Source organism: Zosterops lateralis, assembly GCF_965231275.1.
Source record: "Zosterops lateralis genome assembly, chromosome: 24".
NCBI classification, from domain to species: domain Eukaryota; kingdom Metazoa; phylum Chordata; class Aves; order Passeriformes; family Zosteropidae; genus Zosterops; species Zosterops lateralis.
Window position 1 is genome coordinate 4,845,737 of NC_139784.1, and position 26,472 is coordinate 4,872,208.

Genomic DNA, 26,472 nt, shown 5'->3' on the forward strand with positions numbered 1-26,472 from the left:
CAAACAGTGCAAGGCTTTAATTCAACCCCCACAGATCTGGGGGGGCCTGGACCCCCAGGCCCCCGGGGGTGCAGAGAGAGCCCAGGGGGGGCTGTGGGTGCCCCCCTCCCTCAGTGCAGCCCCCGTGTGTGGGCGGCCCCGCTCTGCTGCCACTGCTGCTGCTGCTGCTGCTGTTTTTAGAGCAGCACACGGCGCTGGCAGGTAGAGAAACGCAGTCGCCCCCGCACCCCCACCCCCAACACCCCCCCCTGCACCCCCAAAAAGGATCAAAGTCTCTGCTTAAGGCAAATCCCGCGCTGGCTCCGCCGGCAGCTGCAGGTTTGGGGAGGAGGGGGCTCGGCCAGTGCCGAGGGGAGGTTTTTTGGGGGGTCCCCAGCACTGTCCATGGGGTGGGGGGCGCAGCCCTGGGGTCACAGTGGGTGGGGGGGGGACACAAACTGTGCCTTCACCCACTGGCGGGGGGCAGAGCTCAGCTGAGTCCTCACCCACATGGCCACCACCTCTGTCCCCTCTTCCTCAAGGAATTGGGGTGCAGCAATAGGAATCTGGGGGTGCCAGCTGAGCCCCCAAACCGTTTGTGGGGAGGGGGGCCGGCCCAGCCCCCGGGGAGGGCAGGGCAGGGATTTGGCACGGAACAGTCGGGTCCAGGGCCCCGACTCAGGGCAACCGTGGTGGGAAGGGGGCTGAGCCCCCCTGGCTCAGCCCATGGCTGGTAGTGGGGGGACCCCTCCCTGGGCGGGTGCAGGGTCCTGTCCCCATCCCCACAGAGCAGAGAGGGCACTGGAATGTCCTCAGGGCTTGGAGCAGAGCTCGGCCACGCGCTGGCGCAGGTGGAAGGCGAACTCGAACATGGTGGCGGCCAGGCTCTGGTGGATCAGGTACTTGGGCAGGCGACCCTGTGGACACAGGACAGGGACACGGGGCTGGGAGGGACGATTTGGGGCTGGGAGCTGCCCCCATCCCACCCTGGGAGGTTCCAAGGACAGGGATATAGGGCCATGAGCCAGGGCTGGGGACTACCCCCATCCCATTCTGGAGGTTTCAGGGACACAGAGCCATGGACAAGGGCTGGGGGTTGTTCCCATCCACTTCAGGGTGTGCAGGGACAAGAGGATTTGGGGCTGGGGGCTGCACCCAACCTGTCTCTCCAGGGACAGAAGTGAGGGCTGGGCTGGGGACTGTCCCCCATCCCACCCTGGGAGGTTCCAGGGACATGAGGCCATGAGCAAGGGCTGGACTGAGCGCTGTCCCCCTCCCATCTCATCCCAGGGATGCAGAAGCCATGAATGAGGGTTGGGGCTGGGGTCTGCCCCCATCCCACCCCACCCCAGAGGGATCCAGGGATGCAGGAGCACCGCTGTGCGGAGCTGCATCTCTCAGGGAGCTTCAGTCCGGGGGAGGAACTGCAGTGTGGTTCTATCTCTCTAAAAAAGCCCTGCACGACTCACCCCCCACCGCCTCGGCCTCGGCTCCGTGGTGGGAGAGCCATGAAAAAATAATAATCCTTGTCTCTGGGGGAGAGGGAGCTGAGGCAGGGCTGGAAACCGCTCCAGGGGCACAGAGGGATGAGTGACCAACCCATCCCGAGGGTCAGGCAGGCACAGGACACTCTCCTCCCCTGGGACTGGGGTGGTCCAGCACAGATCTTTTCCTGGAGCGGGTTTTCCCTCGGGCACAGGGGCAGGAAAAGTGCGAGGGGCCATTTCAGCCACTTCCCGACAGGAGCTCCGGACCCAAACACACACACGTGAGGAATCCTCCCTCCCCCGAGGAGCAGGAAGGGATGAGCCATGGGCTATAAATACTCCTCCAGGGCCAAAGGGAAGAGCGAGGAGCTGCAGAGGGCTCCGGGCGCTGGCAGAGCCCCTGGGGAAGGCGGTGGGAGCACTTGGGGGTTATTAATAGCTCGGCATTCCTTCCACGGCGGAGGCGGCGCTGGGAGCGCTTGGCCCGGGAAGCACAAGGAACCTCTTTTCTCTCCGAGCCCCACCGCGGGGGGGGTTTGTCACCTTCCCAAAACCTGCCCGTGATGGGAGGAAAACACATCCCTGGCACAACGGGGCGGGAAGGGCACGCTCTGCTCCGTCCCGCTCTCGGCGCTTCCCCAAAACCTTTCCCGAAGCGTTTGGCAAGACAGGCAGGAGCCGCTGGGCTCTGGGGGAAGGGAGGGGGCCGTGGGAGGGGAGGGGAGGAGAGAGGAGGGGGCCGCAGCGCTGCAGCACAGCCGAGGGATGAATGGAGCCTTTGTGCTGCTGCGGCAGCGCCGTTACCACGTCAACCTTCCGCGGAGGAAGGAACGGGGCCAACTCCGCTCCCGCTCCCGCATCCGCCCCATCCCGGTCCCTCCGTGCGCTGCCTTTTGTCCGGGACAGCGGCAAGGACACGCCGCTCCACAAATAACTCCGGACCCGCGGCAGCTCCCTCCCTCCAGGGTGGGTTTTGGGTGGCTGTGGTCGTGCCAGGGGGTTCAGGAGCAGGGAATTGCCCCTCTGGAGTGTTCCCGGGAGTGGCAAAGCACAAAACTTCCCATGCTTCAAACTGGTTTTGGTCACCAACGAGGATAAAAACATCCTCTCCCCCAGCCCTGCACTCAGAGGTCAAACCCCTAAGTGAGATATTAAGGAAGAGCTTCCCAAACTCCCTCTGGGAAAGGAGGGGGATTTTGGGAGTGGTTTAACCCCCACTTGCCAAACCTGAGTCCCTTCAGGGCAGGGCTTGCTAAGGGGCCACTTCCATGGCTGCTGGGATCCCTGAGAGGGCCTTGGGCTGCTGGACCCCAGGGCAGAGGGGAGAGCTGAGCTGGGGACAGGACACAGCAGCCTCACCCAGGAACTGGCTTTACCTTCAGATCCGTGTTGAGAATCCAGATGAAGGTGCAGACCTTGGCATTGCTGGGACATTTCAGGACGATGAATCCCCCAGGTCCATTCTCACCCCTGTGGAGGAAAGCCAAGAGGGTCAGGCAGAGCCAGGCTGGAATTCTGGCTGGGAATTCTCTGTAGCTCTGGGATGCACCACACAGAGCTGAGCCTGGCAGTGAAGAGCAGAGCCCAGGGGGGCAGGAGCAGATGCTGGGAGCCCGGGAAGGTGTGTGCCTTGGCTCCAGGTGCACGAGCCAGCACGGCAGGGCAGCTTTCCCACAGGTGCCTTGGCAGTGCTGGTGCCAGGGCTGCCGGTGGAGCAGCAGCTCTGCCTCTGGATCGTGCCAGCTGCTCCCCACGGGAAGCTTTCCCAGGCACAGCCCTGGGTGCAAACAAGAGGTCTCAGGAAGCTCTGTGTGCTCGGGTCAGGCTCAGCACTTGTCACTCCAGCCCCCAGATCCTTCCCAGCACCATCTGATCCGTCTCTGAGACGGGAGCTGTGCACACACAGCCCAAATACAGATTTCCCTTCTCTCTTCAGAACACGCTATTTTTTGCTGTGTGAGTTCTTTAAAGGATTTTTCCAAGCCCTGAAAGTCCCCAGTTCCTAAATAGACTGAGGCAGCTCCAAGGGCTCTGAGATAAAATGTCAATTACTTTAACCAGATTATTGAGAAAACCGAAGTTGGAGCGCGCGGCAGCACAGCTGGGCCCCGGCAGGAACAAGGAGTCCTTGTCTGATGAGCCCGACCCCGCCGGGATCCATCACCAGCCTGTCCCTTTGGAAGGGGAGAGGCCAAAGCCCTGCTGAGATTTTGGGAGCTGGTCCATCCTCGTTTCACCCCTCAGTGCCTCAAATTCGGTGAGTGAGCGGTTTACGAGGAGCAAAAGGCATGTGAGAGGCTTGGAGCCACAGCCAGCTGTTTACTGCCCCTCAGAAATTCCTGTTTGGGAATTAACAGTTACATAAACAGGATGTGGGACCGGGATGGGGTTTGTGCTGTAACTGGTCAGCACCTCCACTCCCCCGAGCTGGGAAACGCCCCAGCACCGCTGACAGCGCAGAGAGTTTCTTGAACAAAGGGAGACGAACAAGGGAAGCAAGGTTCAGCTCCACAAATAGCTCAGCTTCCTGCAAATCCTGCCAGGAAGGCAGCAGGGCTTGCAGTTAAGTGGCTCTTTGCCTTGAAGCTCTGGAGAAGTGCGTGATCCCAGCTGAAAAAACAGCACCTGCCTCTCACCTGACGTACTTGGAGAGCGGAGGCTTCAGGCTGTGCGTGGTCGATATCCCTGAGGAAACGTACCTGTCTCTTCTCCTCTCGATCCGACGCACGTTCACGAAATCCCTGCACAAAGAAAGGGCTTAAAAACACACCTGGGATGTGGAGGGGGCAGATCCCACTCTCTGGACTGCTGGGAGAGGCTGTGGCAGGGCTGTGTCAACACAGGGACAAAGCACAGCCAAGCACTGATCTCTGGGAACCCGACTGACCGAGGTTTGGAGCTCTGAGAATCCTGCCAGGAGTGTCTGGAGGAAATTTCAGGGGCTGCTCGCCCTTGGGAGCGTTACCTGCAGAACCAACCAGCCCTACCACAGTGACACCAGAGCTCCCAGCAGCCCAGAGCATTCCCAGTGCCCCAGAGGGGTCTCCCCGTGGTTTGGGGGGTGTTTGGGGCAGTGTGGGATGAACTGACCTTGGGGACACCACCCCGCCAGCAGCTCCGGCCGCCACGTCGTAGGAGACGATCGTGTTGTCCTCAATCCGCTGCAAGATCTGGGGAAGGGCAGGGGGATAAATAAAAAGGACTATTTGCTCAGATTGTGCCTCCAAGCCTGCACGTGCCAAGAGGATACAGCAAATCTTCCCCCAAATCAGCATCACACCAGAGGGTCTTTTGGGGCAGAGGGCAATGAGCGTCGCGTGCACGGTTTCATCTCCTGAGGTTTTTTGGGGGACACAGGTGTCACCTCCAGCTCTCCACCACGAGGCCCAGACCCTCCCACCAGGCAGAGGCAGGTTTGGCAGAGCCCTGGCCCCCGTCCCTGCCCACCTCTCGGGCTCTTGGCCGGGCACAGGCGTGCAGCCGGCTGCCGCGGCGCGCGCGGAGCGCACGGATGAGCGGCGGAGATTTAACGCCTCGGTGACTGGGATCCAGCCCGGCTCCAGCACCGCCAGCAGCCTGTGTTGGACGGGGAAGCTCCAGCTCTCCGCTCCAAGGAGCTCCTGTGATTAAGCCATCTTTGTCCAGCACGCTCACCTGGCAAGCTGCCACTGTTCTGTTCCACAGGATCATCTTCTCGGGCTGCAGAATCACCTCCTGGTAAACCATTTCAGGAGAGCACTGCAGGAAAGCCTGAGGACAGAGCCAGAGCAGTCAGCCAGCCCCTCTGCTCCCCTTGGGGGAGATTATTTTTTAAGGAAAACAGGGCAAAACACAAAGGACAAGTGGGATCACAGGGGAGGGGTGAGGTCTGCCTGGCTCCCCTCCATGCAAAGCCATGGCTGTCACCCTTCTGTCCCAGTGCTCCCAGGGGCCTGGAGGGCACACATGGGGTCAGAGAGGACACACAGACCTCAGGATCTGGGAGCCACTGAGCTCTGCCTGTCTGTCTGCCCCTCTCCCACCCTCAGCAGTTTCCCGTGCACCATTGCTTCGGGAAGTTGCATTTTTGACTCTTTCCTTTTTTTCCCCAAGCCATTCCAAGCTCCAGCACACACAGCATCCATTCCATTCCCCCCTGCAATCCCCACGGGAGCGGGGATCTTCGGAGGCAAACGGTTAACGCAGCAAAGTGGGACCATCCAGCTTTTGCTGGTGAACACAGAGCTGCTCCACTGGCAGCTCCTGCCAGCGAGGCAACATATGCACTGGAACAAAGAAAAGCCACGGCAGCACCGACGCTTCATTAAAGCGTGGTTCCCAGCCAAGCCACTCCAGCTTGGGAGAGGGCACGGAGCAAGGCACTTCCGAGCGGCTCTGCCCCGTGCCAGGCAGCAGCAGACGCACGCTCAGCCCTGGCCTTGCTGGCAATTAGTTCCAATTAGCCTCCTTGGTCAGATTAGTCCGAGATGCTGGGGTTGGAAGCGAGTCTTGCAGTCACCTGCTCCTGACTCTACCAGCGGAGTCTGGGGCCTTGGATATTTACTGGGGAGTTTGTCTGCCGGCCAAGGGGTTTTCCTGGAGAGATTCCCTAGTGCTGTTCATCTGTCTCAAGCACAGGGAGTGTGTTCTGCAGCCTGACCTGTCCTGAAAGCTGAGCCGTGGCTATTCCCCCGTGCCAAACAGACCAAGGAGTGAGCCCAAGGATGTTCTTACCTTTAAAATAAAGGTCTTGCCGTGGAAAGGGATTTCAAAAGTGTAAACAACATCACCAAAGTCCTGTGCAAGAGAGGAGAAAGTTGTGTTTTTATCAGTAAAAGGGATTGCTTCTATTTCGGGTGAACTTGGCCAAAACTCTGAGGCTCCTGTCACCCCCTGCAGCCCCCAATCACCCCCTGCCGCTCACACCAGGCAGCGACCTCAGCACAGAAACCACCCCCAGCACATTTCAGTTGGCCGTGCCTAGATTCCCATCAACAAAACAATATCCAGAGAGGCAGCAGGGATGAGACAGAAAAAGAATCCGCCCCGTGCCAGGCTGCAAACCCCACGTCAAGGTCACATTCTCTTTGTAGCAGCACCGGGGTGCGAAGGGGGTTCTCTGCCAGCGCTGCTGGTGTTACCTATGGCTGAGAGGAGCCTCCCCGGAGGGGCCGGGGATGGGCAGATGAAAACCTTTCATCGTTAGCCCTGTGTTAAACTCTGATTAGTCTATTTAAATCCATCCCCCTTTGGAAAAAGAAAACAATCTGCCCAGCTAGTTTGGCATCAGACAAAGGATCACTTGACAGGGGAATTTGAAACACCAGATGAGACAGCAGTTTGTAGGATTCGCACCCCCCACCCCCGCCCAAGTCGTGTTTCAACCTCATGGAACAAGGTTGGGTTTGGGGGGCAAACCCCTCCTCTTTCTCTCCGCTCTTCAGAGAGAGAAAAAAGCTCTGTGCACCCCAGAAAAGTCTGGAGTAGGCAGAGCCACAGCCCAAATTTACAACCCCAGCACCCACCCAGGTTCCAGGTGCTGGGGAAGGGGGACACCAGTGGTTTTGGGGGTGGGAAGAGCAGTTAGTGCCCCACATGGGCCAAGATGCCAGTTTGGGCCCCCAGCAGGCTCAAAGGCACCTGGCCATGGAGCAAAGGCAGGGCTGGAGCTGTGGGATCAACATTCCCCTGCTCCTTCCCATGGCTCTGCATCCCAAAGGTGATCCAGCCACCCTTGCCCAACCTCCGGACAGAGGGAGGAGGGAAGGGCCCTCTCCTGTCAAACTGCAAGGCAATTAAACGTCTAATTAAATAAGAGGGGATTTTACATTTAACTGAACTGGAATAGATTCCTAATTCAATCAGGTAATTGTAACGCTTGTTAATTTTTCATGGCGCAAGGAGGTTTCCAAAGCCTCGTTTGTCCCGGTTTTTGCTAAGCCATCCATGCCCTCTGCCAGCTGGGGAGGAAAAACCACACTTGCATTGTTTTTCTCGAACTTCCAGTTCTCCTCCTGGGCGAGAATTTGGTCCACAACCTCCATGGCCTCTTTGCCTTGTCGGACATACTCCTTTTCCTGGGAAAGAAGGGAAGATTTCATTAGTTGGGCGTGCAGGCAGCTCGAGGAGTGTGTGTGAGGCTGCTCCCCCCCTCCCTGGGCTGGCAGAGGGAAAGGGGATCAGAAATCTCTTAATTTGGGTCACAGAGGCCTCGTTTTGGAGCTCCAAGTCACGCTCCCCACCCTGGCTTGGATCCACACACCAGCTGCTCCCGCCTTAGCAGGAAGGTTTCCAGCAGGCAAAGGGCTCTGGGATGTGCAGCTTCCTTCCTGGAGCAGCCAGAACTGGGGCTGAGCAGGAGCAGGATCTCTTGGAAAAGGGCACAAAGGCTGTGCCCAGCCAGGTTTTGGGGAGGTCAAGGGCCACTCCTCAAGCCATGGGGACAGGTGAGGTGATGGCCATCCCAGAATGTGACCAAAGGACCAGGGATGGAAGGGGGAAGGGAGAGGGACAGGCAGGAGCAGAGCCAGAACACATCCCTGTGGGATGCTGCAGGGAAGAGCACACAGCTCTGGGGAGTGGGATAAAGCTGGGGGGCTCAGATGACCCCTCCTGCAGTGACCACGATGCCACCAGCCCCGTGGCACAGAGGAGGCTCAGCCACACGTCCCCAGAGCTGAGGGGTCTGCAATGGGGGGCAGCAGAACCTCATGGGACCACACGACTGGGGAGAACTCCCACAGCCCCAGATCAGCCTGGAGCTGAAGGCAGGGCCAGGCCCTGTTTACCTGAGTTGTCAAGGCCTTCCTCCCCACACCTTCCTCATCAGACTCGTTGTCTGAACCTATGGGGAAGCACCAATTAACTCACAATTAATGAACACCCGACCAGTCCCACCTCCCTCCCTTCTCATGGGGGACAGTGTCTGATCCCTGTCCCTCACCCAACAGGAAGGGCTGTCAGTGAGGATGACTCTGGCCCTGTCTCCCTGAACACCTGCTTGGCTCTCCAGAGGGCTGAGCTCATCCCGGGTGTCAGCTTTACCAGCAACAGTGTTCCAGAGGGCTGAGCTCATCCCAGGTGTCAGCTACACTGGAAAAACTGCTCTGGAGAACTGGGCTCATCCTGGGTGTCAGGTACACTGGGACAACTATTCCAGAGGGCTGAGCTCATCCCTGTGTCAGCTACACTGGGACAACTGCTCCAGAGAGCTGGGCTCAGCTACACCAGGAAAAGTGTTCCAGTGAGCTGGGCTTGTTATGGGTGTCAGCTACAACAGGAAAAATGTTCCAGAGGGCTGAGCTTGTCCTGGGTGACAGCTACACTGGGCAAAGTGTTCCAGAGAGCTGGGCTCATCCCAGGTGTCAGCCACATTGGGAAAAGTGTTCCAGAGGGTTGAGCTTGTCTTGGGTGTTAGTCACACTGGGACAACTGCTCTGGAGAGCTGAGCTCATCCCAGGTTTCAGGTACACCAGGACGAATGCTCCAGAAGGTTGAGCTCATCCCAGGTGTCAGCTACATCAGGACAATCCAGCTGAGATGTCCACACTCCCATGCCAGGAGCTCTCCAGTGCCAGCACAGGGCAGTGACACAGCCACCAGCCCTTATCCTCACCTGCCTGTGACCACCCACCCCCATGCCCTCACCCCAGGGCAGCACTTTCCAAGCACACAGCTCAGAGCATTTAATCCCAAGCCCACACAAGGCTCCAGTTCCCCACGGAGCTGCAGCGGGGCTGAGGGTGGCTCTGATAAAAAGGTGCCACATGGAGAGTGTGGCAGTGCCACCCCTGCCCAGGTGCAGGCACAGAGAGAGGACCCTGTTCTGCAGTGTCAGTTCTTGGAGGCTCTGCCAAGGGTTGGGATAACGAGGCAGAGCTCGGGAAAGAGAAGATGGAGGTGAGGAATTCCATGGTGGGATGAGCACAGGAAGGGAGGTGATGACACAGGTGACCTTACCTGCAAAGGACTCGGGTGGGGAGTAGAACTGTCCCTCGGAGAGGGCTCGGGGGTACAGCAGTGGCCTTGAGGCTGCAGCCTGGGCTGCCAGGAACCCTGGGAATGGGAGCAGGAGGATTTAACACCTGGCAGCTTCTGGGACCCCAGCCCTGCCCAAAAACCCTCTTGTTTCCCACGTTTTCCCATGTCTTTTCCCACTGACACCAGCCAGCCTCAGCTCCTGTTGCCTCATCTTTTGTCTGAGACGTTTTATCTGCCCCGGAGATCAATGGGCTCTTCTGCCTGTCAAATAATCCAAAGGCGATTAAGCATCTAATTAAATAAGAGCTTCCCCTGGAAGCAATTTGGAACCTGAGCCTAATCCAATAGAGGCATTAAACACTTGATCATTTTTCAACTTAAAGCCTCCTTGCAAGACCCAAACATCCTCTGGTGCTTTCCAGTCAGAGCATTTCTGACTGAGCCCCGCCTGACAAATGCCCCTTTTAGTTTGGTGCCATTTCCCAGCCAGTGGCTCCTGGGAGAGGGACAAACTCCTTGTGCTGCCTTAGGAATGGGCAGCTATTCCAGGCCAGCTCCCTAGAAGGACCCTGGAAGTTACAGGGTGATGTGTGAAGCATTAGGTCAGCCCAAATCCCTGCTCAGTCTGACCTCAGAGACCACAGACCGCAGAATTTCACACCCCATAACTCACCCTGTGGCACAGAATGTGTCTGTGACTGCAGCAGCCCTCCTGGAAAGGGCTCCAGCCAGATCCAAACACAGATATCAGGACAGGGAGTCCAACACTCTGCCTGGCATTTGCTTCCCTGGTTCCAAACACTTTCTCCCATGCAGAGCTGAGCTCTGTCTCCAGCATGTCTGGCTGCAGGACCCAGCCATTGGGAAATCTGGCACATTTTTCTCCCCTCAATTAAAAGATGCTTTTTATAATCTGGTGTTTCTGCCCCTGAAGGGACTTGTTGACCATAACAGAACTGAGTCAGGCACTTCCCATCCCAGGCAGCCTGGAGATCCCTTTCCCAGAAATGTCAGATCAAGGTGCTGCCAGAGCAGCAGCAAACCCAGGCCTGGCTGGATTTGTCCAACTCCCACCAGACAGGAGCAAAAATACTCACATCGTTCCTCTTCTGCTTCCTGAGTTAGGACTTTAAAATCCAGGAACCAGGTCTCCAGCCAAGCAATGACAAACGAGACGATGGGAAGCAAATACCCAAAAGCCCCTTTGGTCAGAAGCTGTGTGGAAAAGAAGCAGAAACCACAGGGATTGACCCAAACAGGGAATAAAACAGCACTGAGAAATCACAAAGCAACTTCCTGCGAGCCCAGGGAAAACCAACCTCGGAGAGGATGACCTTCACGATCAGGAAGGCACTGGATACCAGTGTAGTGACCTGAAAAACAAGTGGCCAGAGCTCAGATCCCTGAGAATCCCTGGAGGAGAGGGAAAACTCCCCCCAGGAAAGGCCAGAGTGCCTCCTTACCGCGATGACCCACCAGTGGCGCAGGCGGACGACGGCGTAGCCCAAGAGCAGAACAACAAAGCGAAACAGAGCCAAGAGCTGCAACAACAAACACCCAGAGACACCAGTCACTGCCCTTGTCCCTCTGCCAGGTGCTGGGAGGGCAGGGACAGGCGCCAGCTCCCGGGGAACAGATGGGTCAAGGCTGCACCAGGAGGGATTCACCGAGGTGGGCAAGGGGAGACCCCAGACCCTCCTGGCCCCACGGAGCTCCAGAGCCCTGCAGGAGGCTGAGATACTCACAAAGATATCAAAGAACGAGCTCTTGAATTCATAGTTGATGATTTCATTCTTCAGGTTCTCCCTGATGCCCACCTTGGTCTGAGGGAGACAGGGAAGCAGGAAGCTGTTGAGTGCACTGATAAGAAACTAATGGGAGAAGGAGCCAAGCAGTGCCCGGGGCTGTGGCCAGGTCAGGGAATGCACCTGGAACACAAATGGTCCCACAGGCCCAGCGTGGGCTCCTCTGCCAGCACAGGACCAGGGAGGATCCCACACGTTTCCTGCCACATGTTTCCCTCCAGGATTTCACAGTGAGGAGCACGGGTGGGGCAGGAGGGGCATTTAACACCTTTAAGAGGTGATTTCCAACACCCAAATCCTCGGCTCAGCACAGCCAGTGCCACCAGTTCCTCACAGGCTGGAGCCCCTGGATGGACACCTGCCACTGCTGCCCACCTTGTCCAGGTGGAAGATTCCAGAGGAATGGGAGGAGATGTTCCTCAGGAACCTTCACTAACACACTAAACATCTTCCTGTGGGGGGTCTCGGGGTCACTGAGGACCTGGGGGGATTTAAGGATCCTCCCCATGCAAAGCACTGAGGGGTCCCTTCTCCCTCCAGCTGGCTTCCCACAGCTCCCAGCAGTGCTCCAGGAAATCTGATGGAAGAAGGGAACCAGCAGGATCAAACCTGCTGGCAAAGGGGAAGAGAGAGGAGAGGGGGATGCACAGCCACGGGCTGCAAGGGAATCTGAGAGAAGCAAAAACATTCTCTGGGATTGACAGGAGCACGGAAAAAGCTCATCCCGAGCTAATCCAGGGTCTGACAGCCCTGGTCCTTTGGCCACCATAAATCCTGGGAGCCTGGAATGGCTGGCTGGGAGGAAGTGCTGGGCTCAGGTAACTGGAACAAATGCTTCACCTTTAGGCTATGGCTTTGGAAGGGGCCCAGCTGGCCGGGAGCTGGTGGAGCCAGCAGCTGGTGGATGGGCTGTGAGGAACGAGCTGGTGGATCTGGGGCCAGTCCTTGGCAGCCAGGGTGTCCTGGCACTCCAAGGGCAGCCACTGGGAAAGGATCCCTCTGGGTCAGGGCTCTGGCTTAAAACCCAGGGAGAGGGAGGAAAAAGAGGGGGGTGAAGCTGGGCTGTGCCTCCAGCTGACCTGTGGCCATAGGACTTGGGCCAGCTTTGCTCAGTGGCCACCAAGAGCCTCTTTCCCCCCTCTCTGGCTCGATGGGATGCTGCAGGAAGGAGGAAACACAGGGAGAGCTTTGGGTGATGGTTTTTGGGGGGTGTTTGTGGTGGATGGGCTGCAAGGAACGAGTCCCTGGCAGAGGTGTTGTTCTGGCACTCCAAGGGCAGCACAGGCAACCACAAGGATTGGGAAGGGATCCCTCCCAGTCTGGGATGGGGCTCAATACAAAACAAAGGGGCAAAAAGAGAGGGGGCAAAGCTGGGCTGTGCCTCCAGCTGACCTGTGGCCACGGGATTTGGGCCAGCTTTGCTCAGTGGCCACTGAGAGCCTCATCCCCACACCCCGACTCCATGGGATGCTGCAGGAAGGACGAGACACAGGGAAAGCTTTGGGGAGGGTTGTTTTCAGCTTAAACGCAGGCTGTGCACCAGGCAGATGAACCACCTGAGGCATCTCCCTAGCTCTGAGAGCACCCAGCCTGCACAATTATGGTTTGCTTTTAACGAGGGGCAATTTGCTCGGCTTATCTCGCAGCAAAGGAAACGGTTGGATTTAAAAAAAATAAAAAAAGAAAGAAAGGGAGAAAAAAAAAAGGCATTAGTCATGATATCAAACCATTGCTCTTCATAACCAGGCAAATAAGCTGCTCTAATGGCTTTAAATATGCAGCATCTCAGCTCGGGGGCCCAAATATCAGCACTTAGTCACTCATTAATGGCTACCTGCACGACCCACACACGCTCAGCATCACCCTGGTGACCGTGCCAGGATTATCTCCTGGGGGCTGGAATTCCAGCACCTCCCCGTGAGTGAGAGAGGACTGGGACAAGGGCAGGGGGGCCGGGGTCCAAGCTGGGCGGGCAGGACACCATTGGCATTGCTGGAATGCTGGCTGGGAGATGGTTTTTCCTAAGGGGGGTGGGGAGCAGGGGGCTCTGGGCAGGGTGAGGAGCTGCTGGCCCGGACAGTCTGTTAAGTGCAGACACCCAGAGATAAGAAGGGCAGAGATAAGAGCTGCTGAGGGAGCAGTAGGATTCAGTGCTGATAAATGCAGGCCAGAGCCCAGGGTCTATCTGTTCATCTCTGCTCCGGGTGTTCCAGGGGAGGACATGGAGTACCTGAAACCAGCCAGGGCCGGTTCAGGGAAAATAAAAACAAAATATAGCCCAGGGAGGGATTTGGACTTGGTGGGACTGAGGTAAATAAACTGGATTTTCCCTGTTATTGCAACACAAGAGCAAACACGGCAGCTTGTGAGTTGCTTTGGAAGGAATCAAACCACTCACATCCCCCTCAACAATCCCTTGGGAGGTGGAGCAGCACCTCCAGCTTCCCAAAGCAGAGATTAGCAGCAGAATTTTGGGATCAAAGTCCCCGGAGGATCCTCCCCTGCTCCTCTGATGCTCTGAGAGCAGGCAGCAGCAAACCCAGGGAGGAGCTTTGCATCAGGGCAGGGGAGCAGGAGGGGAATTTGGCTCCACTTGGTGATTGCAGAGGCCCTGGATCTTGTTACAGCACAACAAAGGGACGGTGTTAACAACCCCGGACAGCCCCGACAAAGCCCCGAGGCAGGAAACGAGCTGGACTTTAGTTTACACTAAAGAACAGCGGCTCCTTGGCCAGCGCTGGGAACAGCAAACAAAGATCTGTCCCGGGAGTGGGGGAACAGAGCAATTAACAGAGGGAACCGAGTTTAAAAAGGGCAAAGATTCCCGGGTTTGTTTCCTCCAACTCACATTCAGCTCGATGATCCACAGCAGGGAGATGAAGAGCAGGTCGAAGGTGACGAAGAGGCAGAAGGTTCTCCTCACATCAGAGATGGCTTTCCTCTTCTCCGGGGACAAGAAGTACGGGGAGAAGCCCTGGCTCTGGGAGAAGGAGGAGCTGATGGAGGCGATGGCTGGCAGGCTGCGTTCCAGGTCGTGCTGCAGGTCCGTGGGCTTGCTCATCCTCCGGGGTCGGGGACATCGGCCACGGCAGCGTCACCTGCGGGGACACGCCACGGGACCCTCAGGCCTTGCCACACCCCTGCTCCTGTCCCACCCCGATGGCAAATAACCCCAGGAGCAAATCAGATCCCAGGGGGAAATTCCTCCCTGTGAGGGTGGTCAGGCACAGGGCGCCCAGAGGAGCTGCCCCATCCCTGGAAGTGTCCAAGGCCAGACTGGATGGAGCTTGGAGCAACCTGGGATAGTGGAAGGTGTCCCTGCCCATAGCAGGGGATGGGACTGGATAGGTTTTAATGCCATGGCAGTAGGAAAAGGAGCTCCAAAGCCCATGGAGATGCCAAGGCAACAGGGAAAGGAGCTGCAAACCTCATGAAAATGTTGTGGAAGAAGAAAAATGGACCCCAAACCTCATGGAGACACTGTGGGCACAGGAAAAGGGGTCTGAGGATGTTTTGGGAGCATTCCTTGAAATCATGGAGCCACCCCACCCTTCCCTCTGCAGGGAAAGCAAAGCCTCAGGAGCCAGGCATCCCACTGGAACAGACCCCAGCCTGCACAGCCAGGAGAGAACCCTGGGCCTGATGCCCAACTGGGCCAGCAGAGCAGCAGGGAGACAGCAGGGAAGGAGCTGCTCCATGTCCCGGGATCAGGGAAGGAGCTGCTCCCTGTCCCAGGATCAGGGAAGGAGCTGCTCCCTGTCCCAGGATCAGGGAAGGAGCTGCTCCCTGTTCCTGGATCAGGGAAGGAGCTGCTCCCTGTTCCTGGATCAGGGAAGGAGCTGCTCCCTGTTCCTGGATCAGGGAAGGAGCTGCTCCCTGTCCCGGGATCAGGGAAGGAGCTGCTCCCTGTTCCTGGATCAGGGAAGGAGCTGCTCCTCATCCCAGGACCAGGGAAGGAGCTGCTCCTCATCCCAGGACCAGGGAAGGAGCTGCTCCCTGTCCCAGGATCAGAGGAGTTGTTCTACATCCCAGGACCAGGGAAGGAGCTGCTCCCTGTCCCAGGATCAGAGGAGTTGTTCTACATCCCAGGACCAGGGAAGGAGCTGCTCCCTGTCCCAGGATCAGAGGAGTTGTTCTACATCCCAGGATCAGGGAAGGAGCTGCTCCCTGTCCCAGGATCAGGGAAGGAGCTGCTCCCTGTCCCAGGACCAGGGAAGGAGCTGCTCCCTGTCCCGGGATCAGGGAAGGAGCTGCTCCCTGTCCCAGGATCAGGGAAGGAGCTGCTCCTCATCCCAGGACCAGGGAAGGAGCTGCTCCCTGTCCCGGGATCAGGGAAGGAGCTGTTCCCTGTCCCAGCCCCGCCTGGCAGTGCCGGGCACACGATCCCGGCACGGGTGAGGTGTTGGAAGGCCGGGGCTGTTTTCCTGCAGCTGTGCCAACCATTGTATTGAAATTTTTCCTCTCCGTCAGCGCAGCACAAGGAGGGCCCTGTGGGAAGGCAGCGTGACGGGAGCACACGCCGGGGACAAACACAGAAAGAGGATCCCAAAAACAGGTCGGGCCAGGGATCTGTCAGCCCCAGCCTTGTCACCTCCGAGTCACCCACGGCAACGGCACAGCCACAAACTCCTTCCCTGCACTAAATCCTCCTGCTCAAGGATGTTTTGCCTCAAAAAAAAGGATTGTGGTGTGAGTTCCTGCCTTGACAGTTCTGTGCCCGCCGGGATCCCAGTGAGGTTTGTCCACCAGAAATCCCACGGAAAAAAAGGCCAGGAGGTTGTGCCCAGATGTGTGGGAAGTGTAAATCCCAAGGAATGTGAAGCTCCAGGAGCACCTGCAGGAGCCGAGCACAGCCCCATTTGGGGCAGTTTGGATCCCTGAGCCAGCGGTTTTTGCATCCCACCCCCGGGAGTGCCGGGGCTGGAAAGGGAACAAAGCTGGACTCCTGTCAAATCCCTGTTAGTCCCACTCGGAGGCGCTTGGGAAGGAGCTGGAATCCTTGTCACTTCGGATCAGCTGCTCCACATGCCGGGCCCGGCTCGAAGTGACAAAAGTTAAGGACATCTGTGAGGGATAAATAATAAATCCCCCCCTGCCGGGGCTGCCGCCGCCTCCTCCTCCCCTCCAACAGCACTTTGCACTTAGGCAGCCCCTCCCCAACTTTCACAGCGCTTTAAAATCACCCGGAGAGGCTCCAGGGACCCGATCCTGGGATGCTGGGCAGGGTCACAATGGGGTGTTGGGACACGGCAGGACATGGGGACACGGCAGGACGTGGCACCAGAGCACCCTGGTGCGGCTCATCCATCATTAATCCCAACCTTCCCGAGGAGGGTTAGGCCGGTTTGGACACACACACCCCTCCCAAACCATCCGATTCCCGAGGGAGAACCCGCACTGTGGGGCAGAGCAGGAATGTCTGAATCCCAGGCAAGGCTCCCCCACCCTTCCACTGCTCCCTCCAGCAGCTGAGAGCTGGGAGTAGGGGCTGGATGTGGAGAAACGTGGCAGTTCCTGGGTGACAGATGAATTATTGAGCGCCCCGGTGCTCCATTATGCATTCCAGCATCCTCCGCATCCCGGGGCCAGGAGGGAGGGGGTCAGATCTGCTCCCAGGGAACGAGGGATGGGATCACAGGGAAAGCCTCAAGCTGTGCCAGGAGAGGGTCAGGGTGGACATCAGGGGGATTTATTCACTGAAAGGACAATCAGGAACTGGAAGGAGCTGTTCAGGTATTGATGGAGTCGACATCCCTGGAATGGCCAAAAACTGTGTGGATGTGGCACTTGGGGACATGGGTCAGGGGTGACAGGGATGTGCTGGATGAAGGGTTGGGCTTGATGATCCTGAAGGGCTTTTCCAGCCTGAATGATTCCAGGATTCCATTCCAGTGAGGGGCAAACACTGCTGGGGGGACATTCTGTGTGACAGATCACAGCCCAGGGGACACCCCAAGGCACAGATCACAGCCTGGGGATACCCCAAGAGACAGATCACATCCCAGGGGACATTCTGGGTGACACATGACAGCCTGGGAGACACCCCAAGTGACAGATCACAGCCCAGGGGACATTCTGGGTGACAGGTCACAGCCCAGGGGACATCCCAAGAGAAAGATCACATCTCAGGAGGACACCCTGGGTGACAAATCACAGCCTGGGAGACACCCCAGGGACCTTCTGGGCTTCTCTGACTTGACAAAAGGGGTTTTGACACTCCAGGGAAGGATTTTTGCTGAGGAAACCTCCCAGTTTGGGGATTAGGAGGTGACAGAGGCTGCAGGGACAAGGGTGACACCACATCCCACAGATCCCAGCAGGAAACAAACACAGAGGAGAGGTGGGTGGTGGAATCCTGATCCAGTATTCAGCACCAACACCCAGCAAAACCCTGTCAGCCCAGTGCCACCACCCCAAAACCCCATGAGTCCAGTGCCACCACCCCAAAACTGTCACCCCAGTGCCACCACAGCTCAGTGCCATCACCCCAAAACCCCATCAGCCCAGCTGCAGCAGGACACTGTCCACCAAAACACTCCCAGGGGCTGTGCCAAGGCCTGTCCCAACCCCAGCCCCGTTGGCTCATTAATGACCCGTCTCCCAGTCAGGAGCTGTTCCCACCCCGTGACTCCACTTCTCCTTCCTCTCCCGCTTCCCCCCGGCTCATGTGACAATTCCTCCTGTCCCCTCTGCCGGGAGGGGCAGCCCAGGGTGGGGAACACCCACAGCGGGACCCCCAAAACCCCTGAGCCATCCCGGGGGCAAAGGGATCACTGTGAGATATTCCAGAGGGAAGAGTTTGCCAGGTGAGAGAACACCTGGAGAACCACACTGGGCACTAAGGGGTGTCTGAGCTTCCCTCCAAAACAACAACAACAAAAAAGTCAAAATTAAACCAGAGGTAGAACCTACATCCAAAACAGAGCTGGGAAAGATCCAACAGTTTTTGCAAAAGCACTGCAGAGGCCTCGGTTTAGTGGGGACACCGAGACCCCCGGGAGCTGTTCCCCTCCTGACATGGAGAAACTCGGAGAGCCCCGGGAAAAGCGGCTTTGTCCCGCAGCCACCTGCAGCATCCCGTATTGTCCCTCCTTTCCACAAGATCTGGGGTGAAATACAGAGTATATCTCCTCCCTGTGTCCCAAAACCCACCCCAACATTTGGGGGTCTCGGCGCTCGGAGCCCCCGCGGGACCCTCGAGCTGTGACTGCCCCCGGGGGTCGGGAGAGACCGTTCCCAAGGGGATATGTGCTGGGATGTGGGGCGGGATGTGGAGCCCTCGGGGCACAGCCAGGGAGGGACCCCGCGCTCCGGGCCGGTCGTTCCTCGGGCAGGGGATGGAGCCCGGGGCTTTTCCAACCCCCAGAGCAGCGGGAAAAGCCCGGGATGTGCCGGCACAGCCCCAGCCCCGGCTCGGAGCCCCCGCGGGAATCCCAGAGCTCGGGGATTGAGGGAAAGGCAGCGCCGCCACCCCCGGGAGCCCCCCGAGCCCCCCGGGCCTCCAGGAGCGCCCCCGGCACCGCCCGGCCCCGGCCCCCCGTTCCCCGCGGGTGACACCGGTGCTGACCCCGGACCGGAGCGGTTCTCACCCTTGGGCCGCGCTCGGGGTGTCGCTGCCGGGACTCCCGGGATCCCCCCGAGGCTCCGGGAGCGGCGGTGGAGCGGGGACAGGGCGAATAACGGGACCGCCCCGGGGACGAGAAGGCCCAAACGGGATCCCTGGGGCTGCCCGAGGCCTCCCGGGCCGTAGAGTGCTGGTAACCGGGTCCTGAACCGGGACGGAGCCCTCAGTGACAGCCCCGAGCCGTCCCGCTCCCACCGGCGGCTGCGCTGCTGGGCCCGGGAGCGGCACCGAGGCCCCGCCGAGCCACGGGGACCCGCGCACAGCCCGGCACCGCCCGCCCCAGCCCCGGGGCCGGGAATGGCCCTCAGCGCCCCCGGTGTCCCCCCCGAACCCCTCGGTACCTCCCGGTGCCGGGTCCGGGTCCCGCCGGGCGCCGCTTCCGGCGCCGCCGCCGCCTCTGACCCCGGAAGGGAAACTCCAGAGCGAGGCTGGGCCGGCCCCGACCATCGCCGGCCGCGGGGGCAGCCGGGACAGACCATTCACCGCGAGAGGGGGGATCAGTGGGGCTGGGAGAGACCGTTCCCCATGGCAGGGGGAGTCACTGTGACTGGGAGAGACCATTTCTCATGCGGGGGATCAGTAGGGCTGGGAGAGACCATTGCTGGTGGGAGGTGGAATCAATAGGCCCGGGAGAGACCATTCCTAAAGGGGGAATCAGTGGGGTGAAGGCAAGACCATTCCCCGTGTGGAGGGGGGAGGTGTCTACGGGGTGAGCAAGGGAGAGACCATTCCCCCCCTTGGGGGTGTGCCAGTGGGTCTGGGAGAGACCATTCTCCAGTGAGGGGGGGTGACTATGGGGTTGGGAGGGACCATTCCGTGGTGGGGGAGTATCCATGGGGCTGGGAGACACCATTCCCCACATGGGGGGGAATCAGTGGGGCGAGGGACAGACCATTCCCTATGGGAGAGAGGGGTGTTCGTGGGGCACCCTGTCCCACATCTCCTCCTCCAGCCCGCAGACCCCCCATCCCCTGCCCCACACCCCCAGTCTGTCACCCCCCCACAAAGGGGATTGGAACCCCCAGCCCCCCAAAACACTCTCCAGCCTCTGTACAGCCGTTTATTGCGGGCAGGGGGCTCTGCTCGGTTGGGGCCGGGGGGCAGCAGCCAGGGGGGGCCCAGACCCCGCCAGCGCCCGGGGGTCCCATCCCCGGCTCCGGCAGCCGGGTGGGCACGAAGCCCGTGGGGAGGAGAGGGCGGCCGTGGCCGGGGGTCCCGCCGTGTCCCGGCGCGGTGGCCCAGCATGGCCCAGCGTGGCCCAGCATGGCCCAGCATGGCACGGCACATGGCGCACGGCAGACGAAGCGCAGGCAGCGGGCGGGGGGCAGCCGGGGGGCACAGGCGAAGCTGCGGGGGCCAGGAGGGGCCGGGGGGCCGGTGCCCGGTGCCAGCTAACTGGTGCCCAGCGGGAAGGTGGGCGAGTGGCGCTCGGTGCCGATGGGGCGCGAGGGCACCTCGGCGAAGCCGACGTGTCGCCGCTCTGGGGAGAAAAAACGAGGTGTCAGCACCAGGAGTGATGGCATTGAGGACAGCAGGGAGGGCAGGTGGGGGGTGATGCCCCACGTACCCCCAGTGCCACCGTCCTGCTCCTGCCCCGGCTCCTCCTCGTCACCCTCCGCTCCCTCGGGGTCCTCGGGGATCTCTGACACCGTCAGTGACTTCAGGTCCTCCTCGCGCTCGTCGATGCCGCCGGCGAAGGACACCTTCTGCCCGCCTGTGGGGGCCAGCACGGCGGCCCCGGGGACACACAGGGTGAGGTGACCCCGCTGAGGTGTGGGGGGCACATGGCCCCAAGCCCCGGTGCCCACCCAGCATCCCCAGGTGAGGGGATGCAGCAGGCGAGGGAGTAGCCATGTCCCCTCGTTGTCACTGTGTCCCCATCATCCCCATCCTTCTGCCATCCCTGTCCTGCTGTCCCAATCCTCCCACCACCCCCATATCCTTGCCCCACACCATCCCCATCCCTCCATCACACTGTCCCCTCACTGTCCCCATCCTCCTGCCACTCCTGTCTCTCCACCATCACCTCCACTATGTCTGTCATCCTGCCATCCCTCTGCCATCCCTGTTCCTCAGACTGTCCCCACGTTCCGGCCATCCCCATCCCCACACTGTCCCCATTCCACCCCCATCCCATCATCCCCATCCCCACCCGCCCCCCATCCCATCTCTCCGCCACCTCCGTCCCCCTCCCGTCCCCATCCCGTTACCTTTCCGCTTGTGCGCCTTGAGCCCGGCGGGGAAGTAGCTGCGCTCGGCTCTGCCCTGGCTCCCCGGGGCTGCCCGGGCGGGGGTCGATGAGGCCGGGGCCCGGCGAGGCACGCTCGGCCTCGGGGCACCGGGCACTGCCGCGTCACACAGCGGCCGGGGGTCCGCCTGGCGTCACCCGGGCCCGCGGGGGACGGGGACACGGCCCGGCGGGAGAGTGGGCAGCAGGGACAAGGAGTACGGGCAGCAGGGACAGGCAGCACCGGCAGCGGCCAGCCCGTGTCCCAGCCCCGGCACACGCCGTGTCCCCGGGGGCTACAGGGGATGATGATCCCCGTCCCTGGTCCTGCAGCCCCGTCCCCATCTCCCCAAATCTCCAGCAATCCTATTCCCGTGTTCTCTGGGCTCCAGGAGCCCTGTCCCTTTGTCCCCACATCCCCTGGGCTTCGGCATCCTTGTCTCTGTGTCCCCATGTCCCCTTGTACCCTGCGCTCTGGCAGTCCCCTGTCCCCACGCCCCAGACTCCAGCAGCCCCATCCAGCCTCCAGAATCCCCCTCCCCATGTTCCTGTTATCCCCCAGGCTCTGACACCCCTGTCCCTCATCCCCTGGGCCCCGGCAGCCCCATCCCTGTGTCCCTGTTATCCTCCAGGCTCTGACACCCCTGTCCCCACATCCCCTGGGCCCCGGCAGCCCCATCCCCGTGTCCCTGTTGTCCTCCAGGCTCTGACATCCCTGTCCCCGCATCCCCTGGGCTCCAGAATCCCCCTCCCCATGTCCCTGTTATCCCCCAGGCTCTGACATCCCTGTCCCCGCATCCCCTGGGCTCCGGCAGCCCCATCCCCATATCCCTGTTATCCCCCAGGCTCTCACACCCCTGTCCCTCATCCCCTGGGCCCCGGCAGCCCCATCCCCGTGTCCCTGTTATCCCCCAGGCTCTCACATCCCTGTCCCCGCATCCCCTGGGCTCCGGCAGCCCCATCCCCATATCCCTGTTATCCCCCAGGCTCTCACACCCCTGTCCCTCATCCCCTGTCCCCGCCAGCCCCATCCCCGTGTCCCCCGTCCCCCTCACCAGACTCGAGGGCACTGTCGGGGTCGCAGCCGTCATCGGGCTCCCCGTCGGAGCTGTCCCCGCCGCCCATGCCGCTCTCCAGGTGGGACTGCACGATGCGCTGCACGGCTGGGGAGACGCCAGTGTCACCGGTGTCACCGGGAGCAGCGGGGTGACCCCCCGGCCGCCCCCCTGGCGCCGTTCCCCCCGCGGGCGGTACCTTTGAGCGAGGGCGGGGTGTAGGCACACGGGTTGGTCCTCTTTGGTTTGAGCAGGCAGCCCTCGCCCGACGAGCGCTGCGGGGGGAGCGGCGTGGGGATGGAGGGGCCTGGTGTCCCCACGGGAGGCACCGCGGCCCCGGGAGAGCCGGGAACCCCCGGCCAGGTGGGGGGGATGCCATGGGGACCCAAGGGTGACACCCACCCCATCCCCAGCAGTGAGGATCTGCTAAAGGGATGTGGCACTGGGGACATGGTTGGGGATATCATGATGGGACTCCACCATAGGGATCCTCTGTTGGGGACCCTGCACTGGGGATGGGGTATTGGGGACACCATCCTGAGGACCCCTCCATGTGGACTCTGCCATGGGGATCCCGTGTTGGTGACCCCCATTATGGGGACACTGTCATGAGGACGGGACATTGGAGTCCCCACGATGGGGACATTGCCTTGGGGACGTGGTTTTGGTCTCCATGTGGACTCTGCCATGGGGATCCCATATTGGGGACCCCCATTATGGGGACATGCCATGAGGACGTGGCATTGTGGTCCCCATTGCCTTGGGGACGCAGTTTTGGGGTGCCCCTTATGGTGACCCTGTTATGGAGACCTTGTGTTTAGGACCCCTCCATGGGGACCCCCCAGTGGGGATGTGGCACTGGGGACACAGCACTGGGGACACGGCACTGGGGATGTGGCACTGGGGACACGGCACTGGGGACACTGCGAGGTGACCCTGCCACGGTCACACGCTGGTTTGCACCGTGGCCAAACCCCAGAGCCTGGCCCGGCTCCATGTCCCCATCCCCGTCCCCGGCGGGCGCCGTGTGCCCGAGCCGGGAAGGAGCCGATAAGCTCCGGGCGCCGGGGCTGGGCCCCGATAACCCCCCCGGGGGACAGGGGACAGGGGAGCGGGGCTGGGTGGGGGGTCCCGGCGCCCACTCACCTGGTAGGGCAGGTTCTCGTCCTCTGTGTCAGCGGTGTTGGGGAGAGAAAGGTGAGCGGGACATTGGCAGCCAGGGAGCCGGGCAGGGCCCTGCCCACCCTCGGACCCCCCTCCAGGGCTTACCCCTGTTCCCTCCCTGCCACCCCTTCCTTATCTGACACCCCGTCCCCTCCCTGCCACCGTCTCTGTTCCCAGACATCCCATTCCACAGGTGTCACTACATCCCACCCCCACCATGTCCCCTCCCGGCCACCCTGTCCCATCCCAGACGTGCCACACCGTGCATGACAGACACCTGTCCCCTCCCGGCCACCCTGTCCCATCCCAGACATGCCACACTGCATGACAGACACCATGTCCCCTCCTGGCCACCCTGTCCCATCCCAGACATGCCACACTGCATGACAGACACCATGTCCCCTCCCGGCCGCCCTGTCCCATCCCAGACATGCCACACTGCATGACAGACACCATGTCCCCTCTCTGCCACCCCCTCCCGTCCCTGCCCCGTGTCCCGCCCCTACTCCGCTCACCTGGGGAGGAGTGTTCGGAGAGCTGGAAGAGCATGGCCGGCGTGGGCCTCCGCCGGCGGATCTGGGGCACAGCGGGGTGTCACCGGCTGGGGACGCCCCGGGTCCCCTGTCCCCTGCCCTGCGCCCCAGGGACACGTGTCTGCACGTGTGTGAGCGTGTGTGCGCCTGTGGGTGCAGGGCCACGAGCCCACCCGGCACGGGGTCCCCGGGGTGTCCCCAGGGCGTCCCAGTCCCATGAGAGTCCCAGACCGGCTCCTCCGGAGGGGCTCCGGGCCCGGCGTGTGCTGGGTGCGTCCCCTTGGATCGGGGACAACTGCTGGGGGTGGCTGCCCCGACTCCCAGCGTGTCCTGTCCCCTTCACCCCATCCCTGTCCTGTGCCCTCTGTCTCATCCCCTCCCTGCTCTCCTGTGCCGTGGCTGTCCTGTTCCTGTCATGTCCCTGTCCCTGTCCCTGCCCCTGCCCCTGTCCCTGTCCCTGTCATGTCCCTGCCCCTGCCCCTGCCCCTGCCCCTGTCCCTGTCCCTGTCATGTCCCTGTCCCTGTCCCTGCCCCTGTCCCTGTCCCTGTCCCTGTCCCTGTCCTGTCCCTGTCCCTGTCCCTGTCCCTGTCCCTGCCCCTGTCCCTGTCCCTGTCCCTGTCCCTGTCCTGTCCTGTCCTGCCCCTGTCCCTGTCCCTGTCCCTGTCATGTCCCTGTCCCTGTCCCTGTCCCTGCCCCTGTCCTTGTCCCTGTCCCTGTCCCTGTCCCTGTCCCTGTCCCTGCCCCTGTCCCTGTCCTGTCCCTGTCCCTGTCCCTGTCCCTGTCCCTGTCCTGTCCTGTCCCCCGGCACAACTCTCCCTGCGCGGGACCGCAGCTCCACCGGGACCTTGGAGCTCTCTCGTCCCGTCCCCGTGTCTCCCCCATCCCGTCCCGCTCTGTGTCCCCCGTCCAGTCTGTCCCTCCCGTCCCATGCCCTGCCCACTCCGATCCCCCTCGTCCCGCTCTGCCGGTCCCATCCTCTCCCTGCTGTCCCCTCTGTCCCTTCCGATCTCCTCCGGATCCATCCCCTCCCTCCCTCTGTCCCCTCCCACCTCCCCCTTGTCCCATCCCATCTGTCCCAAGGCATCCCCCCTGTCCCCTCTGCCCCTTCCATCCCCTGCCTTGTCCCCTCTGTCCCCTCTGCCCCTTCCATCCCCTGCCTTGTCCCCTCTGTCCCCTCTGCCCCTTCCATCCCCTGCCTTGTCCCCTCTGTCCCCTCCGGTCCCCCTTGTCCTGTTTTGCCTGTCCCATCCTGATCCTCCCGTCCCCTCGGATCCCCCTTGTCCCATCCCCTGCCTTGTCCCCTCTGTCCCCTCGGGTCCCCCTTGTCCTGCTCTCCCGGTCCCATCCCGTCCCCTCGGATCCCCCTTGTCCCATCCGCTCCCTCCTGTCCCGCTCTGTCCCCATCTCGTCCCCCCTGTCCTTCCCCGCCTCCCTCCGGCGCCCCGGGGCTCTCCCGTGTCCCCTCCGGTCCCAGGCGGTCATTCCGGGGGTCCCTCCTGGCCCCGAGGTCACCGGCAGCGCTCTGTCCGGGGACAGAGGAGGGACCCCGGGGTGGCCCCGCTCCCCGATCCCGCTCCCCGATCCCCCCTCACCATCTCGACGGCGCGGGGGTCCAGGTTGCTGGGGGGGGCCGGCACGGAGAACTGGATCTTCTTGCGCTCCTTGGGGTCCATGGCCTTGGCCGGGGGTCGCCGGAGCCGGGGGAGGGGGGTCTCTGGCACCGGTACCGAGCGGAGTTCGGTGGCACCCGGGGCTCGGTACGGCGAGGAATGAGAGTGGCGGGAGGTGGGGAAGGCAGAGCCGGTGAGGAGGAGGAGGAGGAGGAGGAAGGAGAGGGAGGGAGGACACGTCTTCCTACCAGGCGCTGAATTATTCATCCCCCCCTCCCCGGGCAGGGGGGCCGAGGCCGCGGTAATGAGCCCTTGGGGAGCCCCACAGGGGGTTCAGCCAACCTGGGGGGGTCCTTAACCCCTTCCCTGCCGTGGGGGACCCGGCCCGCAGTGGCCGGTTGCGTTGGGACAGGGACGGGTGGCTCTATGTGTGTCCTTGTCCCTTATACCTGAGTGTCCCCAGAGGCTGGGGGGGGTCAGGGGACAGGGGGACACCTCTCCCACCCCTGTGTGGGCAGCGGCCAAATTCTCCCCGCCCGGCTGCTCTGTGCCACACGGGACAGGGACACCACTCTGGGGATTTGTACAGGGGACATCCCTGGGGACACTCCCGAAACAATCCATCCCCTGTGTGCTGGGGGTCCCCCCACCCCCGGCTGTGACCCCCGGGGTGCCAGGGATAGAGGGGCTGTGTCTTCACCCAGGGCTGTGCCCACCTGCCCTGGCTCTTCCCCAGCTTTTGGAGATTTTCCCCATAGAAAATCCCACGGGACACAAAACGTCCCCCCTGGAGACTCGGGGGCTCATCTCCCATCGGCACCAGAGCTGCACATTCCAGGCGGGGAGCGGGGACATCCAGGGCACCTCTCCCGGCCCCTCCGAAGGGGCACAACCAGGGGGTCCCATGCGGGGGGACAGCGGGGTCCCATACAGGGGGGACAGCGGGGTCCCATGCGGGGGTCAGCGGGGTCCCATGCCGGGGGACAGCGGGGTCGCCGGCAGTGGCTCGTCCCCTCCCGGGATGTCCC

The 26,472-nt window shown here is 61.3% G+C and overlaps 2 protein-coding genes across 2 annotated transcripts; both read right to left on the reverse strand.

Moving 5' to 3' along the window:
• Positions 1–44: 44 nt before the first annotated feature.
• On the reverse strand, positions 45–19,256 carry STARD3 (StAR related lipid transfer domain containing 3). The gene is made up of 15 exons (XM_083877658.1): positions 19,196–19,256; positions 14,079–14,328; positions 11,171–11,248; positions 10,889–10,966; positions 10,745–10,798; positions 10,523–10,640; positions 9,405–9,500; positions 8,234–8,289; positions 7,430–7,522; positions 6,180–6,242; positions 5,121–5,216; positions 4,557–4,636; positions 4,103–4,207; positions 2,843–2,936; positions 45–896 (listed from the first exon to the last, which is right to left on the reverse strand). Exons 2-15 carry the CDS (start codon positions 14,289–14,291, stop codon positions 792–794), a joined length of 1,329 nt encoding a protein of 442 aa, XP_083733784.1. The 5' UTR covers positions 14,292–14,328; positions 19,196–19,256; the 3' UTR covers positions 45–791.
• Positions 19,257–20,245: 989 nt separating this feature from the next.
• Positions 20,246–26,083, reverse strand: PPP1R1B (protein phosphatase 1 regulatory inhibitor subunit 1B; the record flags this gene model as incomplete). Its single annotated transcript, XM_083877724.1, has 8 exons — positions 25,427–26,083; positions 23,816–23,876; positions 23,283–23,305; positions 22,336–22,411; positions 22,137–22,244; positions 21,065–21,133; positions 20,422–20,568; positions 20,246–20,334 (listed from the first exon to the last, which is right to left on the reverse strand). The coding sequence occupies exons 1-8, from the start codon at positions 25,709–25,711 to the stop codon at positions 20,246–20,248; spliced, it is 858 nt and encodes a 285-aa protein (XP_083733850.1). The 5' UTR covers positions 25,712–26,083.
• Positions 26,084–26,472: the final 389 nt, after the last annotated feature.

Excerpts from the sequence above, each read along its gene's own strand:
- STARD3 (XM_083877658.1), bottom strand. The coding sequence starts at position 14,291 with ATGAGCAAGCCCACGGACCTGCAGCACGACCTGGAACGCAGCCTGCCA. Across the intron at positions 7,523-8,233 it reads GGAAGGCCTTGACAACTCAG|GAAAAGGAGTATGTCCGACA; the intron begins GTAAACAGGGCC and ends CTTCTTTCCCAG. Across the intron at positions 4,208-4,556 it reads GGCGGGGTGGTGTCCCCAAG|GGATTTCGTGAACGTGCGTC; the intron begins GTCAGTTCATCC and ends TTCTTTGTGCAG.